Source organism: Hemiscyllium ocellatum, chromosome 2, assembly GCF_020745735.1.
Source record: "Hemiscyllium ocellatum isolate sHemOce1 chromosome 2, sHemOce1.pat.X.cur, whole genome shotgun sequence".
In the NCBI taxonomy this organism is placed as follows: domain Eukaryota; kingdom Metazoa; phylum Chordata; class Chondrichthyes; order Orectolobiformes; family Hemiscylliidae; genus Hemiscyllium; species Hemiscyllium ocellatum.
Window position 1 is genome coordinate 90,839,230 of NC_083402.1, and position 26,328 is coordinate 90,865,557.

At 40.6% G+C, this 26,328-nt stretch overlaps 1 protein-coding gene across 7 annotated transcripts in view; it reads left to right on the plus strand.

The window, feature by feature from the left end:
* The window catches only part of aopep (aminopeptidase O (putative)), a 345,719-nt gene that overhangs the window by 56,973 nt on the left and 262,418 nt on the right, over window positions 1-26,328 (plus strand). For all 7 annotated transcript variants that reach the window (XM_060838362.1, XM_060838356.1, XM_060838381.1 and 4 more), the window contains exons 4-5: window positions 8,522-8,684; window positions 17,691-17,939. In XM_060838362.1, coding sequence (XP_060694345.1) covers window positions 8,522-8,684; window positions 17,691-17,939 — 412 coding nt within the window. The remainder of the gene's footprint in view (window positions 1-8,521; window positions 8,685-17,690; window positions 17,940-26,328) is intronic.

Below are 26,328 nucleotides of genomic sequence, written 5' to 3' on the forward strand. Positions count from 1 at the left end.
CAGAGTCTTAGAATTTGTTTAGAATAAACAGTATTTATATGGTTTCCCTGTGTCAGGGAAAACCTTGAAGTTAAAAGGTTTCATTTTCAAATTTTCATTTGTCCCTGAAAGCAGACTGTGTGTGTCATGTTGTCATAGAGATGGTGATTGAAGATGGAGCCTTGGTTTGAATATTGTTTAGGGGAGAAAGTGAGGACTGCAGATGCTGGAGATCAGAGCTGAAAATGTGTTGCTGGAAAAGCTCAGCAGGTCAGGCAGCATCCAAGGAACAGGAGATTCAACGTTTCGGGCATGAGCCCTTCATCAGGAATGAGGAAAGTGTGTTCCTCATTTCCCCTCCCCCCACCTTGTCTCAGTCGATTCCCTCGAACTCAGCACCGCCCTCCTAACCTGCAATCATCTTCCTGACCTCTCCGCCCCCACCCCACTCCGGCCTATCACCCTCACCTTGACCTCCTTCCACCTATCACATCTCTATCGCCCCTCCCCCAAGTCCCTCCTCCCTACCTTTTATCTTAGCCTGCTGGACACACTTTCCTCATTCCTGATGAAGGGCTTATGCTGTTTATCTGTACATATTTACTGACAGAGCAGTCAGTCAGTTTGAGAACATTTAGAGTAGTTGTAGCTTTAGCATGATGAAGATGACATTGTACCAAACTGAGAAACTAAGAAGGTGATGATTGTAACGTTCTCCCCGTGTCTGCGTGGGTTTCCTCCGGGTGCTCCGGTTTCCTCCCACAGTCCAAAGCTGTGCGGGTCAGGTGAATTGGTCATGCTAAATTGCCCGTAGTGTTAGGTAAGGGGTAAATGTCGGGGTACGGGTGGGTTACGCTTCAACGGGTCAGTGTGGACTTGTTGGGCCGAAGGGCGTGTTTCCACACTAAGTAATCTAATCTAATCTAAAACTAGATTTCTGTTGGAAGAAAAACAGCTTTCTCTGTCGCTCTGAAGAAGAGGAATGAAGCTTTATTTCAGATTTAATTTAGAGAGGAAAAGCCAAATGGTAAATTTCCCTAGCTTCTGGCTCGTGGAAGAAATCCTTAGTGGTCCTTATAGAATCCTTCGCAGAAAGCAGCTACTGAAACCAGAAATTGTTAGAGAAACTCAGCAGGTCTGGCAGCATCCATGCAGAGAATACAGAGTTATTGTTTTGAGCCCGGTGATCGTTTTTCAAAAACAGCAAGTAGTGTCGGCTTAAAAAGTTGTAGGAAAGCATTTGCATATCAGTTTGCAACCCAGATGAGTAGCTGGAATGTCCACAGTTGTGAGGTCACTATAGGAGATGTTGGAGGGTTGTCTATTAAATCACTAACGGGGAAAGCCAGTAGAATCATGCCTTGAAAGATTAGCTGGAATATGAAGGACAGCAAATGTTGAGATCTATGGTTGAATTTTTGAATTGGCCTCAGGAATTATGAATGAATCATCAAGATCTTTGGTGAAGCAAAAATTTAGAACTGAATTCATGTGGAGTGGATGCATGGTGGGCCATGGTTAGCACTGTTGCCTGACATTGCGATGGACCCGAGTTCGATTTCAGCCATGTGTGTGCACGCGTCTGCCTGAAAGTCTGTCTGTTCGCTGGGTGCTTTGCTTTCTTCCCACAGCCCAAAGATGTGCACATTAGACGATATTATCATGCTACATTGCTCTGTTGTGGACAGGGTTATGCAGGTTAGGTGGGTTAGCCATGGTTAAGATGGTGGTATGGGTCGGTGGGATGCTGGTCGGAGGCTTGGTGAGGACATGATGGTCCAAGTGGCCTCCAGCACTGTAGAGATTTAGGGATTAAGTGATACATAGCATAAGTCTTTTAAAGTTATAATGGTAAGTTAGTAGTGATTGCTTTTTTTTATATAATAAAACGTTTTCATTCTGAAAAACCTGAAATATTTGGGCCTAATTCTATTGGCTTTTGGATGAATAATTGGATTTCTACTTTAAACATTAATGGTCCTTAAGAGGATCATAACAAAACACTAATGGTTTATTTATCCATTTGAAATAAGAGTGTTGGCCATCTTCCAGTTCCTGTGTCTCTGAAGTTTGTCTGATTACTTCTTTTCACATTTCTTAGATGTCCTTCAAAATCTTTTGAGTCAGAGTCATACAACATGGAAACAGACCCAACCAGTCCAAACCAAACTAAGCTAGTCCCACCTACCTCCTCCTGCCTTTATCCCTCCAAGCTTTTCCTATTTATGTACTTATTCAAATGACTTTTTGAATACTTTTTTTAAAAGTTGTAATTGAACCCACATCTGCCACTTCCTCATCAAGTTAATTCAACATGCAAACCACCCTCTGTTTAAAAAAAAATTGTCCCCATGTCGTTTCTTAAATCTTTCTCCTCTCACCTTAAAAATGTGGCCCTCTGTCTTCAAATCCTTCAACCTAGGGAAAAGGCAGCTACCATTAACTCTATCTATGCCCCTCATTATTTTATAAGTTTCTATAAGGCTGCCTCTCAACTTCCCATGCTCCAATGAGCTTTGAGGTTGTGGTAGATTTTTTTTTGAAATTGTTCTTTAGATAGTATCCTATGTTGGCATGTGTGCTTTTATGTAACTATGAAGCTTTAAAATTCTTTAGAGGGCAGGACTCCAGAGATAGTGGACCTTGTGGAAGAAGCCCGCATTATCAATAATATGTGGATATTAGCTCAGACTGTGTGATAGGAGTATATTGAGCCAATGCTGCGTACTCTGATCACAAAACAGATGATGTAACAATCTGTGCTGTTAAATCTGGAAATACAATTGCGGTCAATAATTCCTTGTTCCTTGGCAAGCTGCTCATTGTTAAAGTTGATACTAAAATCAATAGAATGGCAGTTGCTTTTCCTTTCTAAAAACTCTAGAAAAGACTTGTGCTGGGGGATTCTGAGTAAGTCCATTTTCAAAGACTTGGGGATATTTGTCAGAGCCATACGGGAAAGTTTAAACTAGTTGGGCAGGGGTTGGGATCCAAAGCCATAGGGAGACAACTTTGAATAAAGAAGATTCTACAAATACATGAAGGGAAAAAGAATAACTAGGGAGAGGACAGGGCATCTTAAAGATTAACAAGGTCATCCACATGCAGAACCACAAGCAATGGGTGAAACCCTAAGTAAGTTTTTCTCATCAGTAGTTACCGAGAAATGGATGCTAGGGAACTTGGGGAAATAAACAGTGATATCTTAATGAGTATCCACATTACAGAAGAGAAGGTGCTTGAAGTCTTAAAATGCATTAGGATAGATAAATCCCCCAGACTTTTTGAAGTGTATCCCAGGACTTTATGGGAGGCTGGGGAGGAAGTTGCATGGCCCTGAGTGGAGATGTTTATATCACGGGCAGGCGCAGGTGAAGTGCCTAAAGATTAGATAATAACTAATGCTCTGCCATTATTTAAGAGAGGCTACAGGGAATTGCCTGGGAGCTACAGGCTAGTGAGCCTAACGTCTGTGGTCAGTAGGTTCTACAGGCATTTGGAGAGGCAAGGACTCATTTGGGATAGTCAGCATGGCTTTGTGCTTGGAAAACCATGTCTCAAGAAGTCAGTTGAGGTTTTTGAAAAGGTCATCAAGAAAGTAGATGAGGGCAGTGTGGTGAATGTTGTCAACATGGATTTTAATAAGGCCTTTGACAAGGCACCGCATGATAGGTTTAAATCTCACAGGATCCAGGAAGACATAACCAGTTAGATACATATATTGCTTGATGGTAGGAGACAGGGTGGTGGTAAAGGATTGTTTTTAAGACTGGATGACTGTGACCAGTGTTGTGCCACAGTCATCGGTGCTGTGTCCACTGTTATTTGTCATTTAGATAATGATTTGGAAGAGAATTTCGGAGGTATGGTCAGTAGGTTTACAGATGACTCCAAAATTGATGCCTTAGTGGTCAATGAAGAAGGTTATCTGGGACGGCAGCAAGATCTTGATCAACTAGGCCAGTGGGCTGAGGAATTGCAGATGGAGTTTAATTTAGATAATTGCAAGGTGTTGAATTTTGGTAATGCAACTAGAGCAGGACTTAGACAGTCAATGATAATGCCTTGGGGAGTGTTACAGAACAAAAGAGATCTAGGGGTCCATAGCTCCTTGAAGTCATGCGTAGACAGTGTGGTGAAGAAGGCTTTCAGCACGCTTGCTTTCATCAGTCTGAGCACTGAATATAGGAGTTGGGATATCTTGTTTCAGCTGTACTAGACATTGGTGAGGCTACCTTTGGAGTACTGTGTGCATTTCTGACTGCCCTATGATAGAAGGGATATTAGTAAATGAGAAAAAGTGCAGAAAAAAAATTCCTAAGGTGCGACCTGCTCTAGGAGGTTTGAATTATAAAGAGAGGTTGGATAGGCTCGGACATTTTTCCCTGTAACATGGAGACTGAGAAGTGAGCTTATAGATGTCTATAAAGTTATGACAGGCATGGATAAGGTAGATAGCTGACAGCTTTCCCAATGGCAGGGAAATCTAAAACTAGAGGGCACGGGTATAAGGTGAAAGGGAAGAGATGCAATGGGTCCAGAGGGACAGTTTTTCCACACAGAGGGTGATGAGTCTCTGGAATGGGCTGCCAGAGGTAGTGGTGGAAGTGAGTACAATTTTGTCATTTAACAAATGTTTAGGCATTGTGCATGGAAAATCATATCTCACTAACTTGATTGGGTTTTTTGAAAAAGTAATGAAGACGTTTGATGAGGGCAGAGTGGTGGACATGGACTTCAGTAAGGCATTCGACAGGCTTCCTTATGGTTAGAATATGGGAAACAGAAAGAACTAGCCACGGATACAGAACTGGCTCGAAGGTAGAAGACAGTGGGTGGTAGTGGAGGGTTGCCTTTCAGACTGGAGGCTTTTGACCAGTGGAGTGCCACAAGGATCAGTGCTGGATCCATTGCTTTTCATCATTTATATTAATGGTTTGGATTTGAACATTGGAGGTATAATTAGTAAGTTTGCAGATAACACCAAAATTGGAGGTGGAGTGGGCAGTGAAGAAGGTTACCTCGGATTACAATGGGAACTTGATCAGATGGACCAATGGGCTGAGGATTGGTAGATGGAGTTTAATTTAGATAAATGTGAGGTACTACATTTTGGAAAGGCAAATCAGGGCAGGACTTATACGCTTAATGGTAAGGTCCTTGGGAATGTTGCTGAAAAAAGAGACCTTGGAGTGTAGGATCATAGTTCCTTAAAAGTGGAATTGCAGGTAGACCGGATAATGAAGAATGCATTTGGTATGCTTTCCTTTGGTCAGTACATTGAGTACAGGAGCTTGGAGGTCATATTGCAGCTGTACAGAACGTTGGTTAGGCAATTTTTGGAATACTTTATGTGAGCTTCTGCATATGGTTTGACTGGGCTCACAAGCCACTGACCGCCCGCACCGGCCCTCAGTCTCACAACTGTCCCTGCTCCGCTCTGGCCCTCAGTCACTTTACTCCAGATCTCCAGTCTGCTCTTCTCCAGTCCGGGCCTGCAGTCCACTCTTCTTCAGGCCTCAGCAGCTCCACTCCACTGTGGTCCGAACCTACAGTCACTCTGTTCCTGCTCTCACTTGCTCCAAGGAAAGTTTTCCTTTTTGTTCTTAAAAAAAAGCACACTTCAAAATCTTATAAAAAGACTGACAGGTAACTGAATTGAGATATGCAAAGTGATAAAAGGCTTGCATAGTGAAAATTTGTTTGCTCTCATAGAGGGGTCAGGTAACAGGCTGCATAAATTTAAGGTGATTGGTAGGAGAATCAGCTGAGACATGAGAAAAAGCTTTTTTCCTCCCAGATGGTGATAGGTATCTGAAATGGACTGCCAACTTTGATAGAAACCTTCAGCTTGTTTAAAAGGAACTTGCTGTGCTGTTGAAACACTGTGACCTGCAAGGCTGAATCAAGTGCTGGAAAATGGGATTCAAATGAGCAGCTAGTTTACTTAGCTAGACCAGACACAATGGGCTGGATGGCCACTTTGCTAGACCTTTTCTATATCTCTAACTAAATTGCTAACTGTTATCTATGTTATCTAGGCTAATATTATTGTTACAGTTGTACAGATATGACCTACCACATTTTAAATAACATTGGACAGATTTTGGTGCTGTTTGTTTGTGAGGTATACTTGGATCAGTTATAATGTTATTCCTTTACTGAGGCTCAGTGATATGTTATATTGATCTTGGTGGCATTATGAAATATCAAGATTTGGATACCTGAAGGAAAGATGTCATATTTATATACATTAATTAAGTTAACTAATCCTCTATGCATGCTAATGTAATGCCCTCATTCCTTTACCCTGCACGTTAACTCTTTGAGTAGCACCTTATCAAATTCCATTTTGGAAATCTAAAAATGGTACCATAGCTAGTGCATTCCACTTTCACTGCTGCTCATACTTTTAGAAACTTAGGATAAATTTGGCAGATTTTAGTCCTATATCTTTCTCCATTACTTTTTCTCTGCTGATATTAATTACTTTATTTTCCTCACTCTTTTTAGGCCCTTGGAACAAGGACAGAATAACCTTGTCAAAGGAGCAGCATTGTCACACATTTAATTTGCATCTTCCACTATGAACAGACAGAACATATTTGTTCACTGCTATTTTTCTTGTTCCCCATTATTATTCCTATCTCTATTTGTGAGGACCATGTTTACTTTAATGACACTCTTCCTTTTTATATATTTGTAAAACGCCTTACAATTTATTTACATTTTGTGCTGTATTTTCTCATTTTCCCTGTTTCTTTCAACTTTTTCTTGACCTTTGGTTGTTTTGAAAACATTCTCAGTTCTTAGAACTTACAACTATTCTTTACATTATTATAAGCCTCTCTTAATCTAATAATATCCTTAACCTTCTTTGGAAGCCATGGGTGAATCTTTATTGATGATTTTATTTTTTCAAAGGAATGTATGTTTATTGAACATTTTCAATTGTTTGTTTAAAATTTTAACCACTGCTTATGTTTCACCTTAGAATTGAATTAATGTTTACAATTGAGCTTAGCCAGTTTCCTCGTATATCTGTGTAATTGACTTTAAGGGTAGAGTTCTTGCTCATGATTGGAGTATGTTGCTGTCAAACCTAATGGAGAATTCAAATCAATTATGATAATGTTTTCCCAGCAGATCTTCTATTATGAGATTACTAATTTCTCCAGCCTCATTGCATAATACTGAATGTGAAACAGCTTTAACCACAATAGGTTTCACAATTATTGTTCCAGGAAACAGTCACAAAAGCACACTACAAACTCATATTTTAGACCACATTCGCTAATTTGATGTATCCAGTCTTTAAGAAGATTGAAATCTCCAGTAATTATGTACTGCCTTTAGTACGAGATACAGTAATTTCTTGTTTAATGCTCTGAACAATGGCAATGATTTCTGCCAATTATTTCTAACGCTCGCTATTCAAAATCTCCATTACTATTGATGCTATTTCCTGATCTTCCAGGCTGAAATCTTATGTCACTAATATCCTTGTGTTGTCCTTTACTGTCTGGGTTGCCGCTGCCCATCTTTCCTCATCTGCCTGTCTTTTCAAGGTGTGGTGTCCCTTGGAATACCCGTTGCACAACTTTGGTCACCTTGGTCACCTTGTAATCTATCCTGTTACGGTAATTGCATCTAAACCATTTATGCTGCTAATTAAACTATGTCATTGGAGGCGCTCCAAGCATTACAGAGAAAGAACCTTTAATTTTGATTTTTGCTACTGTTCTCTGCATGGATCTTATTTGCTGTATAATTACTGTTCAGCTCTCTGTCCCTTCACTATCCCACTTTACACATCCTGAACCGTTCCGTTATCTTAACTGTTTTGTTTTGCTTTCTAAATATTGCTTGATCTCAAGTCATCCAACACTGTCAACCTTATGCCTTATCATGTCCCTTAATATACAGTTTCTCGAATATTGATGTGACATTGATACTCAGTTTAATTGGTGTCCACCCCAATGAAACAGCTCCCTCCTTATCGAATTTTGGTACCAGCAATCATGGAATTGAAACCCTGTCTTCCAATACCACTCTCTTTGTTTTTCTTTTTGATGTGATGACAATTGGTGTGCGGCTCAAGTAACAATAAAGAGATGGTTATCTTTGTGGTTCAGCGTTTTAATTTGATCTGGTACTCACTTAGCCAAACATCATTCCTAGTTTACCTACTTGCTTGTTTTTTCAGCATGACCTATGATGACTGGATTCTCCTCCTTCTACTTCAAGTTCATTCCCTTCTGGGATGAGATGTCCTTAACCCTAGCATTGGAAAGACAAAGTAACCTTACAAAGTTTTGGTCATGGCTGCAAAGAACAGTGTTCATCCCTCAGTCAAACTCTCCCCTCTCAATGCCATTAAGATAATGGTGTTCAGAAGTAAAAGTTGAATTAATTTGTGACGTGAGAATGTTGTACACAGTATTTCCATATGCATTTTTTGCAAACAATGTCACGATGTATATGAAAATGTGAATTTTGTTTAAATTGACCTATATTAAAAGTTATTTTCTTTTTATTTCAGCACTCTCAAATTGGTTTTATTATGTGACCATGCATATGCCAGCATCTACTTTTACCATTGCAGTTGGATACTGGGTTGAAGTTGTAGCTGAATGCAGTTTTAGATCCCAGACACTTAATTCATCATCATCATCTTCATCTTCAAACTATACAAATAAAAGCAGGTTTGCATATGTTTTTTTAAAAATTAAAATACACCTCGGAACACTGTAATAGAATTACGTGGTAAATTCTCTGCTTATGATTGAGTGGTTGGTTCAAGTATAAACCCATTAATGTATGCATATTGGTGGGGTGGAGGTCAAGTTTTCTGCTGAGTGCGAGTGAATCTCTTGGTTCCGTTATCTTGCCAGAGCTGCACACATCCAAGTAAGTGGAGAGGCAAACCCCCAGCCCTGCTAACCATATAGAGTCCTCTTTGCTAACATCTGGGGGAGTTGTGCCAAAATTCACAGAGCTGTCACATAGACCAGTTGAGCAAAAGTTTAGCTATGCAGTAAATTAGGAAATGTAGTTATGCTCAAGGAATCATATCTCACATAAAATGCCCCATTGGCAGAATAGATGTCCCAGAGATGATAGTACAGTGGTATAGTTGTAAGATGATTGCACTGGGAGTTTTCAGTATTGATTCTGGACCCCAAGAAGTTTCTGCAATTCGGTCAAACATAAGCAAAGAAGCATCCTACTGTTTATCACCTACTGTCCCACTTTGGCTAATGAGTATGACTTGGACGAAACACAAGCACAAGATAGAGAACATAGAACACTACAGACTCTTCAGCCCTCAATGTTGTGCTGACCTTTTATCCTAAGATCAAACTAACCTACATACCTGCCATCCATGAGCCGATCCAAAAGTTGCTTAAATGTCCCTAATGTATCTGACTCTACTACCACTGCTGGCAGTGCATTCCACGCATGCACCACTCTCTGTGTAAAGAACCTACCTCTAACATCTCCCCAAAACCCTCCTCCAATCACCTTAAGATTATGCCCCCTCATAATGGCCAACTCCACCCTGGAAAATAATCTCTATCGATCCGCTCTATCTATGCCTCTCATCACCTTGTACACCTCTTTCAAGTCACATCTCATCCTACTTCGCTCCAATGAGAAAAGCCCTAGCTCGCTCAAACTTTCTTCATAAGACATGCCCTCCAGTCCAGGCAACATCCTGGTAAATCTCCTCTGCGCCCTATCTAAAGCTTCTACATCCTTCCTATAATGGGATGACCATTATTCCAAGTGTGGTCTAACCAGGGCTCTGTAGGGCTGCAGCATAAGCTTGCAGCTCTTAAGCTCAGTCCCCGTGCTAATGAAAGCCAACACACCATACGCCTTCTTAACAGCCCTATCAACTTGGGTGGCAACTCTTAGGGATCTATGGACGTGGACCCTAAGATCCCTCTGTTCCTCCATACTGTTAAGAATCCTGCCTTTAACCCTATAACCTGTATTCAAATTCTACCTTCCAAAATGAATCATTTCACACTTTTCCAGGTTGAAGTCCACTTCTCAGCCAAGTTCTGCATCCTGTCACTTTGCCGAAACAAACTACTATAGCCCTCCACACTATCCACAACTCCACCAACCTTTGTATCATCGGCAAACGTACTAACCTGCCCTTCCACTTCCTCATCCAAATCATTTATAAAAATCATGAAGAGCAGAGATCTCAGAACCAATCTTTGCCGAACACCACTGGTCACTGAGCTCTACAATGAATACTTTCCATCTATTACCAACCTCTGCCTTCTATGGGCCAGCCAATTCTGTATTCAGACAGCCAAATTTCCCTGTATCCCATGCCTCCTCACTTTCTGAATGAGCCTTCCATGGGGAACCTTATTAAACACGTTGGTAAAATACATATACACCACATCCACTGCTCTACCTTCATAATGTTATTGTCTCATCTTCAAGGAATTCAATAAAGTTTGTGAGGCTTGACCTGCTCCTCACAAAGCAATGCTGACTATCTCTAATCAAACTAAGTTTTTTCCAAATAATCATAATCCTGTCTCTCAGAATCCTCTCCAATAATTTGCTCACCACTGATGTAAGACTGACTGGTCTGTAAATACCAGGGTTATCCCTATTCCCTTTCTTGAATAAGGGAACATTTGCTACCCTCCAATCATCTGGTACTACTCCAGTGGACAGTAAGGACATGAAGATCATTGGCAAAGGTACAGCAATCTCTTCTCTTGCTTCCTACAGTAACCTTGGGTATATCCCATCTGGCCAGATAATATTGTCATGATTTTCAAAATTCCCAGCACATTCTCCTTCTTAATATCAACCAGTTCACGTTTAAGACCTTGTTTCATGCTGTCCTCACAAACATCAATGTCCCTCTCACTAGTGAATACTGAAGAAAAATATTCATTAAGGATGCCCCCCTACCTCTTCTAACTCCAGGCACAAGTTCCCTCCATTATCTCTGATCAGCCCTACCCTCACTCTGGCCATCCTCTTGTTTCTCACATAAGTGTAGAATGCCTTAGGGTTTTCCTTAATCCTACCTGCCAAGGCTTTTTCATGACCCTTTCTAGCTCTCCCAAGTCCATTCTTCGGTTCCTACCTGGTTATCTTGTAACCCTGTAGAGCTCACTCTGATTCTTGCTTCCTCAACCTTAAACAAGCTCCCTCTTGACTAGATGTTTCACATCTCTTGTCATCCAAGGTTCTTTCACCCTACCATTCCTGCCTTGCCTCAGGATATACTTTGAATAGCGATTTTAATGACTATCACTCAGGGTGTAGCACCACTACTGACTCAGCTGGCCAAGTCCTAAATGACATACAGGGAAAAACCTACTTGACTCTTGTCTGTTATGGTTGCATTTATCCATGACAATTGGTAGAAGTGACCACTGCATAGTCTTTGTGGAGATAAAGTTTGACCTTTACATTGAGGATGCTGTCCATCATGTCGAGTACCACTAATGGTCAGACTTCACACAGATCTAGGAACTCAAAATTAGGCGTCCATGAGTTGCTACGAGTTATTAGTGGCAGCAGAATTGTCCTCAACCACAGACTATAACGTTATGTCCTGGCATATGCCTAATACTACCATTAACATCAACCCTGATGCAATAAAGCATGCAGGATGGCATGCCAGTAGCAGCACCACACCTGTCTGGTGATGATGCAACAGAAGACTCCTGCATGGCTAACATTATAAGAATTAGGGACTTAGTAAATGCTGAGTGATCTGACTATCAACAAATCAAATTTAAGCTCTGTAGTCCTGCTGCATTCAATTGTGTTAATTTTCTGCAGTGGAAGGTGTGGGGCTGTAGGGAGATGTTGGAAGTGAAGGAGGGATAGACCAATGTGTTCTGGAGTGAACAGTCTTTGTATAAGGCTGAGTAGGGAGGGGAATATATGTCTGATGATGGCATCCCACTGGAAGTGGCAGATTTAATTAATCACTAATGGTCATTCAATGGTGAATGGTTGTGGACAACTAAACAACTCACTAGTAGAGGCTTCACAAATATCACCATCCTCAATGATGGAGGAAACCAACAGATTAGTGCAACTGAGTCACCTAATTCACTTCCTCTGGATTTGAATGGTAGATAAGGACAAGGGGGTCCCTATCACTGTTGTTGGATGTAAGAGAGGGGGTGAGGGCTGAAGTGCGGGAGAAAGGTCAGATTGGATGTGAATCCTATCCACTATGGTGCTGGGGAATCCTTGATTGAGAAGAAGGTGGATATTTTGGAGGACCCCTTGTCTCTCAACTCTACAGCCTTCTGGACTATCTTCTGCATAAAAGAACACCTTTTTCCTACCATCAGTTCTGAGGAAAGGTCACTGGACTAGAAACGTTATCTCTCATTTCTCTCCACGGATGCTGATAGACCTGCTGAGCTTTTCTAGCAGTTTCTGTTTTTGTTTCTGATTTCCAGCATCTGTAATTCTTTTGATTTTCATTTACATCCACCTCCATTCACAAGTGCTGAGTGGATGCCGGCATCACAGATGGTAGTGTTCAGCTAATTCAATTCACTCCATATGATATCAAGGAACGGCTGAAGTCATTGGAGATTGAAAACAATAAGGGCTTGAAGTTCAGGCAATTTTAGTCTTGTCAATAGAAATAACCCCTAGCAAGCTATTCCAGTACAGCTCCAAAACTGGCATACACTGAACAATTGCCCATTAATGCCCTGTCTACAAAAGCAGGACAAATCCAGAACAGCCAGTTACCAGCTTTCAGTCTTCTCTCAATCATCAACAAAGTGAAATGCACTGCAGGGGGTGTAGTTGAGGCTGGAAACCTCACAACCTTGAATCAGCATTTGAAATATGATAAGGTTCAAGACTATGGGTGAAGTGCTGAAAAATTAGAAAAAGGAATAACCTGCTCAATGACATTCACTGTTCGTTCCTTCAGTATTTCTTAGCTTCTGACTTTTTGTTCATGTTTAGCCTTCATCCAAACCTGAACAGAGAGCTTAACTTCAGAGATGAGGTGTGATTAACTATTCTTGATATCTAACAGTGTCCTTGATATCTGACACAGTATGACATACTGTAGCAAAACTGGAGTCAGTGGGGTTTGGGGAAAACCCACTCCTATGTCTGGAATCAGATCTAGCACTAAGGATTGTGTTTTCTGGAGGTCAGTCATTTCAGGTTATCACTGTAGGTTTTCCCTATGTAGTGTCCTAGACACACCAACTTCTGCTGTTTCATCAAATTACCTCCCGTCCATCTTGAGGTAAGAGTTGGAGAGGTTTGTTGATATTTGCGCAATTCAGCGCAATTTGCTATTCCTCATACTGAAGCAGTACGGATCTTTCTGCAGCAAGATCTGGCCAAGTTTCGTGCTTGGGGCTGATGCGTGGCAAACAACATTTCTGCCATACAAATTCCAGCTCCAAACTGAGAGAATCTGGCCATTGCTTCTTCGTGTTTAATAGCATTGCTTTGCTGAAATCCCATAGCCAAGATCCTTGAGATGATTGTTTAGAAGCTGAACTGGACCAACTATGTAAGTATTGTTGCTACAAGAGTAAGTTAGATCTAGGAATCCTGTGGCAAGTAACTCACCTCCTGACTGTTTGCAGTCTACAAAGCACTAATCAGGAGCGTGATGGAATACTCCTCACTTTCCTGGATGAGTTTAGCTCCAACATTTCTCAAGAAGCTCCACACTATCCAGGGCAAAGCACCTGCCTGCTTGGAACTCCATTTACCACCTTCCACATTCATTGTCTTCAGCACCAATGTGTGCTGTCAGCAGGTTCACCATTGACAGCATGCAATGCAGTAACTCACCAAATCTTTTTCCTTGGCACCTTCTGATCCATGACATCTATCACCTAGAGGTGAGGTGAAAGTGACAGCCCTTGACATCAAGGCTGCATTTGACAAATGTGGTATCAAGGAAGCACGGCAAAACTGGAATTAATGGGTATCAGAGGGCATATTCTCTGCTGGTTGGATTCATACCTTGCACATCGGAAGGTGGTTGTGGTTGTTGGAGGTTAGTCAGCTCAGCTCCAGGACAGCTCTGCAGGAGTTTCTTAGGTAGTGCCCTCAGTTCAATCATCTTCAGCTGCTCGTGACACCTCAGATACTGAAGCAGTCCAAGTTCAAATGCAGATCTAAACAATATCTAGCCTTGGGCTGACAAGTGGCAAGTAACATTTGCATGACACAAATGCCAGGCAATATGAGACAAACTAATCACTGCCCCTTGACATTAAATGGTGTTACCATCACTCAATTCCCACTGTCAACATCTTTGAGGGTTATCATTGCCCAGGGACTTAACTGGACTTCCCACATAAACACAGTAGCTACAGGAGTAGGTCAGAAGTTAGGAATACCATGGCAAGTAAGTCACTGCTTGACTCCCCAAAGCCCGTCCACTGTCTACAACGCACAGGTCAGGAGTGTGATGGAATACTCTCCATTTGCCTGGGTGAGTGCAACTCCAACAACACTGAAGAAGCTTGACACCATTCTGGATAAAGCATCCCACTTAATTGGCACCACATCCACAAGCACTCTTTCAACCACTGATGCTCTGTACCAACATTTTGTACTATCTACAAGATGCATTACAGAAATCCAAAGATCCTAAAACAGCACCTTCTAAACCTGCAGCCATTTCCATCTAGCAGGACAAGGGCGGCAGATACACGGAAACACCAACTGTAATTTCTCCTTCAAGCCACTTGCCATCCTGACTTGGAAAAACATCGCCATTACTTAATTGTTCCTCTGTCAAAATCTGGAATTCTCTCCCTGGGGGTATTGTGGGTCAGCTGACAGCACATGGACTGAAGCAGTTCGAAAAAGGACTTCAACGCCCATCATCTCAAGGGCAACCAGTGTCAGCCAATGAATGCTAGTGAGTCAGCAATGCTCATGTCCTACGGGTAAATTAAAAATAAGAACGGGGATAGCAGAGCGATGGGAGTATCCCAGCTGCAAAGTCCCCTCCAAGTCACCCACCAACCTAATTTGGTAAAATATCACCAGTTCCTTACTTTCTCAATCAGAATTCTGGAACAAAGAATAGTGCAGCATAGGAACTAACCCTTCTGCCCACAAAACCTGGGCTGACATGTAGCACCTTTCTAAACAAAAAACCTTTTACCTCTATGCAGTCTGTATAGCTCTGTTCTCTGTCTATTCAGATATCTCTCAAAATGCCTCTAGATTATTGCTATTTATGTTTCTACCAGTTCCTTTGGCTGTGCATTCCAGGCACTAACCACTCGTTGTTTAAAAAAAACTTGCCTCTTACATCTCCTTTAAACTTTCTCCTTTTATCTTTAAACCTAGCTCCCCTAGTAATTGACCTTTCTACCCTTGGAAAAAAGACTCCTACTATCCATTCTATCCATGTCTCTCTTTAACTATCAAGCCACCCCTCAGCCTCTGATGTTCAAATGAAAACAAAACAAGCTTGTCCAATTACTCCTCCAAGCTATTACCCCCCCAAACCAGGCAACATCCTAGTAAACCTTTTCTGTATCCTCTCCAAAACCTCCACATCCTTTTGGTAGTATGGTGACCAAAACTGGCTGCAATATTCGAAATGTGGCCTAACTGAAGTTGTATGCAGCTGCAGTATGACTTGCCAGTTTTTATATTCTGCCCTGACTGATGAAGGCAAGCAAGCCATTTGTTATTTGACCATCTTATCTGCTTGTGTTGCCACTTTTAGGGATCTGTGGATTTGTAAACCTAGATTCTTCTGTATGTTAAAGCTTCTAAAGGTTCTACTATTTACTATATATGTACCTCCTGCATTTGAGGAATGTATATCACTTTGTATTTGTCTGGATTAAATTCCACCTGCGGTTGTATCTAAACCACAGGTGCTGCAGTGGTTTATGAAAACAATTCATTACCACCACCTCCAGGACATTGGAGCAAGGCAATAAGTGCTACCCTAGCTATGAGTGCTGAAGTTCCTTGAATGAATAAAACAAAACTGTTATCTTGTACCCTTATTGGCTGACAGAGTGGGGGAATCAGAAAGTATGCTACTCACTGCAGAATTCCAACCTCACATCTCCTTTTGTATGTATGCATTCCAAAGGTTTCAAACATGGTCCTTTCCTTCTGTTCATTTATATATTGATCTTCAGCGCAGTCATCCACAGGCATGGTTTTCTATATGGGCTCTCCACCCTTTGCTTCCACAGTTGACTCTCTGACACAAGAATGCCTGTTCAAGATCAAATTAAACATTCCACAGTTATGTTAAGCCAAGGGCTTAGGCCTCTTTATGAGGTGAGTACCCATGCACTGTTTCCAGTTTCATTCCCATGGCTTGTTCAAGACCTTTGGTGCCATTCTTGATCAGAGCTGGCTATCAAACACCACAAAATTATTTCTACTTCTGCAACACACTGCTGCTACCTTAACCCCAACTGCAACAAAATCCCTTTCCAATGTTTCGTTTTGTCCTCATTTTATTTCTCAAATAGTTCATTGTCAGTCAAACTTCACCTTTTGCAAGTTTCAAAAGACCTATCCCACTACTTACTCCACGTTATTTCCAAGTAACCTCTATTACATCAATAATTACTGACCGATATTGACTTCTGCTTACCAAATATGTTGATTTAAAAATCCTCATTGTTGTCTACAAATTGCACAAAGACTTTGTCTCACCATCCTTGATTGATTGATTGCTTCCAGAAATTAAATCCATTCAATCCAACAACTCTAATCTGTGCCTTCCATTACCCCTTGACAGATTTTTCTCTCTCTTTTTTGCTCCCCGCGCCCCTCCCCCTGCACCATTTCATTCTATCATTAGCTGTCTTGCACACATCTCTGAAATCATTCCTATAACCTTCTACTTTCCTTTCTATATTTCCATCTTTAAACAACATCTCAAAACACATCATATGACCAGGCCTACAGTAGCTTTTCTTAAATGCTGCAAATATAACCTTGTGTTTATTTGCTTCTCTATGAAAAGCTGTGGCTTGTTTTCCCATGTTAAAGGCAAAATGTTGTTGCTCTTGCAGTTATTGCAGTGGAATTTTATTTCTTTACTTTGAGTGAATAAACTTGTTTTTACTGTATCATCATTAGATTGACATAGCTAAACAGTAGGAATTGTAGGAATTTTGAGTAACCCTAATGGGAATCTAACTTGGCCATTTTCACTCAGTACGTAGCATTTGTACTAAAGAAAGGGAGTTATTTAGTGAACTTGGTCTTGTGATACTCTCACAAACATTGAAAAATTTCAGGCTTTGATTTGATTATTGCTTACCTGTGAGTTAGCGGTATAAAAAAACTATTTTTAAAAGTTAATGTTTGAAAGATAAATTTGAAAAACTTCTCCAAGTACCAAATTAGAACTCATCATACCAATATTTGTGGAATAACATTGCTTAATTTATAGGTTCATATCAACCAACCACATACAGTTTTGAATCAAATTACAAAGTTATAGACCTGAAAATGCTGCAATTTGTTTATTTGATTGTGTATAATTTGGAGATAGTGGCAAGATCTATTCTGCACACTTTTGCAATAGTAATTTTGACAAAATCGAATATCAAATTGCTTCACGTTTAAAACATTTTAAACTGTTATACAGCAGTGCTATTATTCATCCCAGTTTTGCTTTTTTTTTAATGTGTTGTTTTTGTTTTTTTTATAACCAGTGATTCCCTGCTATTCTGTGGTCATCCAGCTTATCCTTGCCGTTTTCAAAATTTTATTGCTCAAGCCCAGAACTGTATTCCTTACCGTGTCTTTGCACCTGAATGCCTGAAAGTAAGGAGCCAAGAAGTTCTTCTCCCACTCGTGGCTCAGTGCCTTTCAGCAGCTCATTGTGTGCTGGGCACTCACCCTTTCTCCAGAGTTGATGTGTTGATAGTTCCTGCTAGCTTTTCAAGTCTGGGAATGGCTAGGTAAGTTTGTTGCTTTAGTAATTTGATTGATATTCAAGTTATTGGCACCAGTCTATAGACATTAAAATATGTTTTTATATAAAGAAGCTGATCATTGCTTTAAAATTTAAATCTGAAAACTTCTTAAAAATGTAGTGTGAATTCCACTATTTATATATTGATCCCCATCTCCAAACCAAATATTAGACCATTGAATAATTCAATTTGTTAGATTCATAAAAGTACTTTGAAGTTTGCAAGTAAATTGTTGGAAAAGGAATTCCTTCAAGTTACTGTCAGATCTGCCATAAGTTGTGGCGTTTGGAAATAGCCTTAACTCAGTCCTAGATTGTATTTGATAGAGCCTGTTGACTACAGCTATATCTGTGTTTGAAATAAAGTCTGATGCTCCTGAGATCACCATGAACTAGATCTCTGTTTTTATATTTACTGCAGCAGATTGACAGTGATAATAGAAAGCAAACTTGTCTTCATTCTATAACTTATTTACTAGAGGTCTGCTTATTTATAATTTACAATTGACTGCTTAACATATTGATTATGTTTTAAATGAATTGAAAATGGAAGAGAAAAGCTACTGCCAACATGGTATGATTTTCTTTATGTATTATAATAATAACATATAACATATATTCCAGCAGCTATTAATTTTCTAATTGCACAAAATTTAAAAAACCTGTGATGATTATGAACAGCACCACTAACTTCAAAGCTGGTCAATTATGTTTGAATTGAAAATGATGTGAGCTCTTCCTTGGAATGTCACCTTGACTTTCTATAGGTGCTTTTCCTTCAATTGTGGAAAACCTGTATGGTGTATTTTGTTTTTAATTTCTGCAGTTTTCTCCATATCCCAAACACAGAATTATTTTTGATGTTCGTTACAACCTAAGTGAGAAGGATGGTCTCATTCTTTCCCTCGTCTCCATCCTCCACAGGCCACAACAAAGTTTGAATTTCAAAGAAAGATGATGTAAACAATTATATGCTAAACTGTATATAACTTAGTATTAGAAATAAAGTAGCAAGGTTCCCTAAATAAACAAATAAAGAACCAGTTTATTGCAAAGAAACCTTAATCTAACAATAGATGCAAAAATTCACAATAAAAGTTTATAATATATAACTTATAATATGCCCTTCTATTAAAATATCTGTTTGCATCGCATAATTGCGTAAATCCTGGGTTGCAGCTGAAAACATTTTCTACGCGAGTTGTGGGTGGTAGTGTTATCTTCTGGATCAATTATGCAGACTGAAATCTCTTTTTCTGGAGACAATGGTGTAAATTCAGACTTCTCTCAAGAATTTTCCACTTGGAATTATTAGGCCTTCCGGTGAGATGTTACCTCCGTGGTTAGTACTTTCCAACTGTGTTTGTTACAATATTTTGCATCCACAAACTCAGTCTCATGTTTATCTTGAGATTATCTTTTTGCAACTTTCCCGCTTTGCTGAACTGGCATCGGGCCAATCTGTCTGGGTAGCAACAAATTTCCAATTGTTGCTCTTTATTACTTATTGACAGTCCAATCCTGCAAGGGTTGTGATCTTATCATACGTGCCACACAAACCAGCTGCTGGGAAAACTCAATGGTAAGCATCTCATTGCTTACTGCAGGACATCTTTTTTGGTCACTGGCAAACTAGAGAGCAAGACACAATCCACCACCACCAGCTGCATGTGCCCTTCACTATTAATATTAACACTCCACTTTCAGGAAGGCTTCACTGCCGTAGCACTCTTCAATGTACTGGCACTGTACTCTGCAAGGACAGAACTGACTAGGAGCACACACTGGTAACCAACAGTGTATGGCTCCATCGGGTATGGGTTTTGCATAGGGGAAGGAACTCCTGAGAAGGCATAGGACAGCCTGTCTTCCAGAACTGTTCCCTCACTTTCTCAATGTGCATTCACCTGTTGCCTACTGTCATGCTGTCAGCAAGCATGGCATTCCCTTGTCATATCTTGTTTTGGAGAGTTGGGCTGTTAAGAAGTTGTTTAACAAGCAATGAACAACACTGATTGGGAATTTCCTGCTGTTCCCTAGAGAGAATCTGCCCAAGCTATTTGAGTAAAGTTTGGCACAGTCAGGCAGCCAGGCAGATGGTTGTGTTCAGCAGCATCCCTCAGTCAAGGCTGTGTACTTCTTTTACATCAGTTTGCCAAATCAGACTACTTCTTCTACTTGTACATCAGTTTGCCAAATCAGACTAGCACTGCACCACATGGCCTCAGTGTTCATGTCAAACACTTGCCATCTATGGCAAGCAGCCCGATAAATCTGAAGATCTTAGGAGAGTATCAAAGTCCATAGTTCAATAGCAGGGTCCAGCATGGTTAGCCAAGGGCAGCGCCCCATACTTGGTATCAGCTGTGATCAACTGTTTAGTTGGTGTGGTGTTGCACAGAGTGACCGTGCCTTGTGTTGCAGTCAGTCTTTTATCTCCATAGGGGCCAGTCTGGGAAAGAAGACTATCACAACTGGGGAAGTGTCTGCACCAGCGAGGATTTTAGCCAGTTGAAGTTGCTCGCGGGTTCATGTTGTTGACCAGGGTGGTGGCCCATGGGTTTCTAGTTGCCTCCGTTCATAAAAGTTAGGGGTGCTCGGGGTTGGGGCATGGAGGCAGGTAAGCAGTTGCAAGTGCATGTATATAGTTTCGATGATGACCTGATGAAGTGTGAAGTCTGTGGGATTAATGGTGGATACTTGGAAACAAGAGCCTGATGTTGGAGGTCTCAGTGTAACATTAACACTGAGCCTGAAAGCAACAAACAGCGAACCATTCACTGTCATACTGCTCGTGAAGCACATGGTACAGTATAGAGCACAGGGTCTTCACAGCAGAACAGAATTGTCCCCCGAAGCATGGTATGATGGAGAGGTGTGCAGGATGCCTACCCCTGGCCATCTTGCAGCATTGACAGTTTCTGTCACTGTTACTGATGGTAAACTCCCTGTGCTGCAGTGATAAGGGAGAGCAATGAAGGTGTTGGAGTGCACCGATGCCATATATATGCATCTGTACTCTTTTTCTCATGTGATGTATTTGGTGATTGTTGCAGACCCCTCAACTACTGTGCCTTGTTAACAATCACATGAATGGAGGAATGCAAGGATTTATGAAATGTTAAGGATGGTTACCTTCCATTGGTTGTGTAAAAAACTTGAAACATAAGTGTTTTCTAAATAGACTATGGACATAACATCATATGGAGAGCAAAATACTTACATCAAATGTAACAATCAATAAGCTATGTTCAGGTTTGCCAGTTGTCACCAAAATGTGACATTAACGTGTGTGTGTGGCAGAGGCAGAGAGGCATTAACTACAATGCATGCAGGTGATGTGGAGCTGATTACAGTATGTATGTGGCACTAAGGGAGAGACTCATTGTTTGTGCTATGGGGGAGGAGACTGTGTGTGTGTGTGTGTGTGTGTGTGTGTCTGTCTGTCTGTCTGTCTGTCTGTAAGGTTATCCTATATCACTTAGGACGGTAAGGTTTGCTTTCAGCCTTGAAATCACTAAGTTCTCCCAGGGTATATTGTGGGAACAAAGCCAGTCATGCTGTTTTAACAAAGATTTGTGTTGGCGTAGAAAATAGTTCAAATGATATGTGTATGTTTCATTTTTCTCCTTGTATTTTTCTGAAGCAACTCTTTAAATTTCCCAGACAAAATATTGAGTTTACAGTGACTGCATTTGTGAAATTATGTTTTTTCCATGAAATTCCAAGATTTTCTCAAATTTTAGGATTGCATTGTTTAATTCCGCCCACTTTCCTTTTAAAATTACAAGTTGTTTGCCCTTTAATACAACTCTATTTAAGTTATTCAAAGTTTGTGCGAAGATTTGTAGCTCGGGTGCTTGTTGTAGTGGTTCTGTTCGCCGAGCTGGAAGTTTTTGTTGCAAACGTTTCGTCCCCTGGCTAGGAGACATCATCAGTGCTGTGGAGCCTCCTGCAAAGCGCTTCTTTGATGTTTCTTCCGGCATTTATAGTGGTCTGTCCTTGCCGCTTCCGGGTGTCAGTTTCAGCTGTCCGCTGTAGTGATTGGTATATTGGGTCCAGGTCGATGTGTCTGATAACAGACACATCGACCTGGACCCAATATACCAATCACTACAGCGGACAGCTGAAACTGACACCCGGAAGCGGCAAGGACAGACCACTATAAATGCCGGAAGAAACATCAAAGAAGCGCTTTGCAGGAGGCTCCACAGCACTGATGATGTCTCCTAGCCAGGGGACGAAACGTTTGCAACAAAAACTTCCAGCTCGGCGAACAGATCTATTTAAGTTAATCAGGGTTTTTTTTAAAACAAGAAAAAATAAATCAAATTGTAGTGATATAACCTGGGATTTGAGGATTTCTAGTTGGTATTTTGGGGATTACCTTCTGAGATTCCTTCTATTACTTAAGAATGCCAGTGACTTTGAAGACATTCTTGTGGCATTTCATTAGTGCTGAGTCCGTAGTAGTTGTCAGTGTAAGCATCAGTCACTGCAATGAATAATGAAATACTTTGAGCTTGTGTTGAATGAAACATTGGATAAATGTTTTATTAAAATATCTGAAATGATATTTTCCTCAATTGTTCTGTTCTTTATCTTCAACGTTAGTACATTTAAGGTACTCTGCAGAATTAAGCATGTATTTGAACCTATATTTTTTTCCAACAAAGTCATAAAATTTTACTTGAAGTTTTGGTAATGCATCTGTTTCTAATTTTATTTTGCAATTTTAATTAATTCACTTTCATTGCTGCTTGTAGCTTTTCCTACCATGAGATTTGTTGCTATTAAACAACACTTTGTCTGTCTTTCCCATCTGCACCCATCCACTGCCGCTTGTATACAACTAAGTCTGTGTCAACCATCATCCAATTACCCCTAGGCCAACCACGCTTTCTGCTGCTTCCACATTGCTTTCTAGAAAAGAACTGTAGCTCTTCAGTACTGATCAACTAGCAATTTTTAAAAAATTATGCTTCATCTTCACAACATTTTTCCTGGCTATCTCTATCCTTCTAATTTTTGTGTCACATCCATTACCTTCTGTTATCATGTGTTCTAAACAAGCAAATCTATCTACTTGTTATGTTCTTGTCTCCAGTATTTACACCTGGAAGTACATCTAACTATCTGAATACTTATGTGTGTAGACTGAATGGTTTTGTGACAGTACTCAGCCTCGTACTTTTCTCTTCACTTGAGATATGTCTGCTTGTTCAATTTCTCATCCACTGCTTGCTATTTTGGCCAAATATAGATTTTGAATAAATATATTGTTAGTTTCTATGCTTCATGTCAGTAACATGTCTGTTGACATTTTTTGTTAAACAATATCAAATGTTTTTTCATAATCTAAGAAGCTTTTATTTATTTCTCGACATTTGTTGAAGATTGTTCTTAAGTTAAATATTTCCCTCCTTGTTTCTACTTCAGACTATGTTTAGATTTTAAACCAGGCAGGTTGACTTTGATTTCTCAAGGCATCACCTTGAGAAATGAGCCAGCAAGTTGCTGTTACCTATTTTGTTAAGTTGAAGCAGGCACCGTGTATGTGCGTGTTCTTTGCTCGTCTAATATGTATAGCTTCAAGACCGTGCAAGTGCACCACACTGTCAAACCAACTAACAATCCTAAATTAGTTGTCAGTGTAATTCTTCGCACATATAGGATTATCCAGCAAATGTTGCCCAGTTACAGTCACATCTGAAGTTGGATGCTGTTTAGCAAGCATGGGCAATTTGGGTACAATTAGTACTTTGCTTGTAGCAAAAGCTGAAAGACAATGCTGTTATTGCTGCATTCTCCATTTCATCACCTTTACCATTCAGAATTCACTTGCCAATCTATTGTTAGTCTCTTCTCACAAATATAAATGTTGATATTCCTCTTAATTGGTGGTCTTATGAATTGTCCTGATAAGGGGAAAACAAAAAGCGTTTATGAAAGCGTTGATGTCTTTTTTCAGCAATACTAAGGTTCTAAACCATCAAATGTCTACCTGAGCAAGTATTATGTTCACACATTGGGAGATTATCAGAATTTGTAAAACAGGTTGCTTGGTAAACTGCAAACTGACAGAGTAATTTCGAAAAAAAACTCTTGAAAGAACTAGATAGATCAAAATACAGATTGGCGTCAGTAGAAGTTTAATGTGGAGGAACTGGAGTGATGCATCTGAAGTGGAAGAGCAAGGGGAGAATATATACTGAATGGGAAAACTGTAAAAACAGCAAAACTTTGGGATTTGCATCTTTTAAAATTAATGAATCTGGTTTCATCAGTTGGGCTATTGAGTAACATGAGCAAAGATAATATGCACCAAACAGGTTCCTGGTCAGGCCATAGTGAGAATGTAGTATCCACTTCTGACACAGTCCTTCAGACAGGATTTCACAAAAATGGAGAGAGTGTGAAGAAAATCGCTAAGATGAGTCTGAGGATAAGAAGTTTTAGTATGAGGAGAAACTAGAAAAACTGGAGTTAGGAAAATAAGAATAGGAGTAGGCCATTCAGCCCATGGAACTTTCTCTGCTATTCAGCTGGTGGCACGGTAGCACAATAATTAACACAGTGACCTGGGTTTGATTGCCTTGAGTGACTGTCTTTGTGTCTGGAGTTTGCACATTCTACCCATGTCTGGGTAGGTTTCCACTGGGTGCTCCTGTTTCCTTGCACAGTCCAGTGGTGTGCAGGTTAAGAGGATTGTCCAGCTAAGTTGTCGTGTAATGTTCAATGATGTGCAGGCTAAGTGGATTAGCTATGGTAAATGTGGTGTTATGGAGGTGGGATGCTCTTCAGAAGGTCAGTGCAGACTGGATGTGCCGAATGGCCTCTTTCTGCACTGTAGGGGTTCTATGATTCTGTCATGCCCTGTAGGAATTTTGTAAGGTTCAGTGAGGTCACCCTTCTTTCTTTGACCCATTCCCCTCAATCTGTTCTTACAAGACAATCTTTGCCACAGATTGATGTGGAGGCAGAGTCCTTGAGTATATTTAAAGTTGAAATATAGATGGATTCTTGATCAGTAGGGGAGTCAAGGTTTACAGGGAAAGGACATGAAAGTAGATACAAAGGGTATTGGATTATCCATTAATAGCGGAGCAGATTCAAAAGAGCGAGCATTCTATTCCTGTTCCTATTTCTTTTGGTCTTTAAGACTAATGAAATTGAGTATGCAAATAGAGAGGTCTTGCTAAAGTTTTACGATGCACCTGTCAGACCGCAGCTGTGAACAGTTTTGATCCCCATATGTAAGGACATACAGATTTGTATTGGGGGCAGTTAAGGAAAGGTTCTCTAGGTTGATCCTGGGTATGGAGGAGAAAGTGAGGACTGCAGATGCTGGAGATCAGAGCTGAAAATGTGTTGCTGGAAAAGTGCAGTAGGTCAGGCAGCATCCAAGGAGCAGGAGAATCGACGTTTCGGGTATGAGCCCTTCTTCAGGAATGAGGAAAGTGTGCCAAGCAGGCTAAGATTGGCACACTTTCCTCATTCCTGAAGAAGGGCTCATGCCCGAAACGTCGATTCTCCTGTTCCTTGGATGCTGCCTGACCTGCTGTGCTTTAACCAGCAACACATTTTCAGCTCTGATCTCCAGCATCTGCAGACCTCACTTTTTACTTGCGCTTTTCCAGCAACACATTTTCAGCCCTGGGTATGGAGGGACTGTTTTCCTGCGGAGATATTGAGTAAGTTGGGCCTGTATTCATTGGAGTTTAGAAGAATGAAAGGTGAACTTATTCAAACATACAAGATTCTAAGGGTATTCGAAAGATAGATGTGGAAAGGATGTTTCTCCCTGTCAGAGAATCAAGGACAAGAGGTCATAATCTCAGCATTACATATTTCAGTCAATGACAAGGAGGAATTTCTTTTCTCAAAGGTTAGAGAATTTGGAATTCATTACCACAGAGTGCTGTTGAGGCTCGGTTGTTAAGTATTTTCAGGATTGAGATAGTCATATTTTTATTCAATAAAGGAATCAAGGGTTTGGGGAGCAGTCAGGAAAGTGGAATTAAGGATTATCGGATCAGCTATCATCTAATTAAATGGCAGAGTGGCCTTGATGGCTTGAATGTCCCTCTTTTAGAGTCATAGCATCATAGAGATGTACAGCATGGAAGCAGACCCTTTGGCCCAACCCGTCCATGCCGACCAGATATCCCAACCCAATCTAGTCCCACCTGCCAGCACCTGGCCCATTTCCCTCCAAACCCTTCCTATTCATATACCCATCCAAATACCTCTTAAATGTTGCAATTGTAGCAGCCTCCATCACTTCCTCTGGCAGCTCATTCTATACACGTACCACCCTCTGTGTGAAAAAGTTGCCCTGTAGGTCTCTTTTATATCTTTTCCCTCTCACCCTG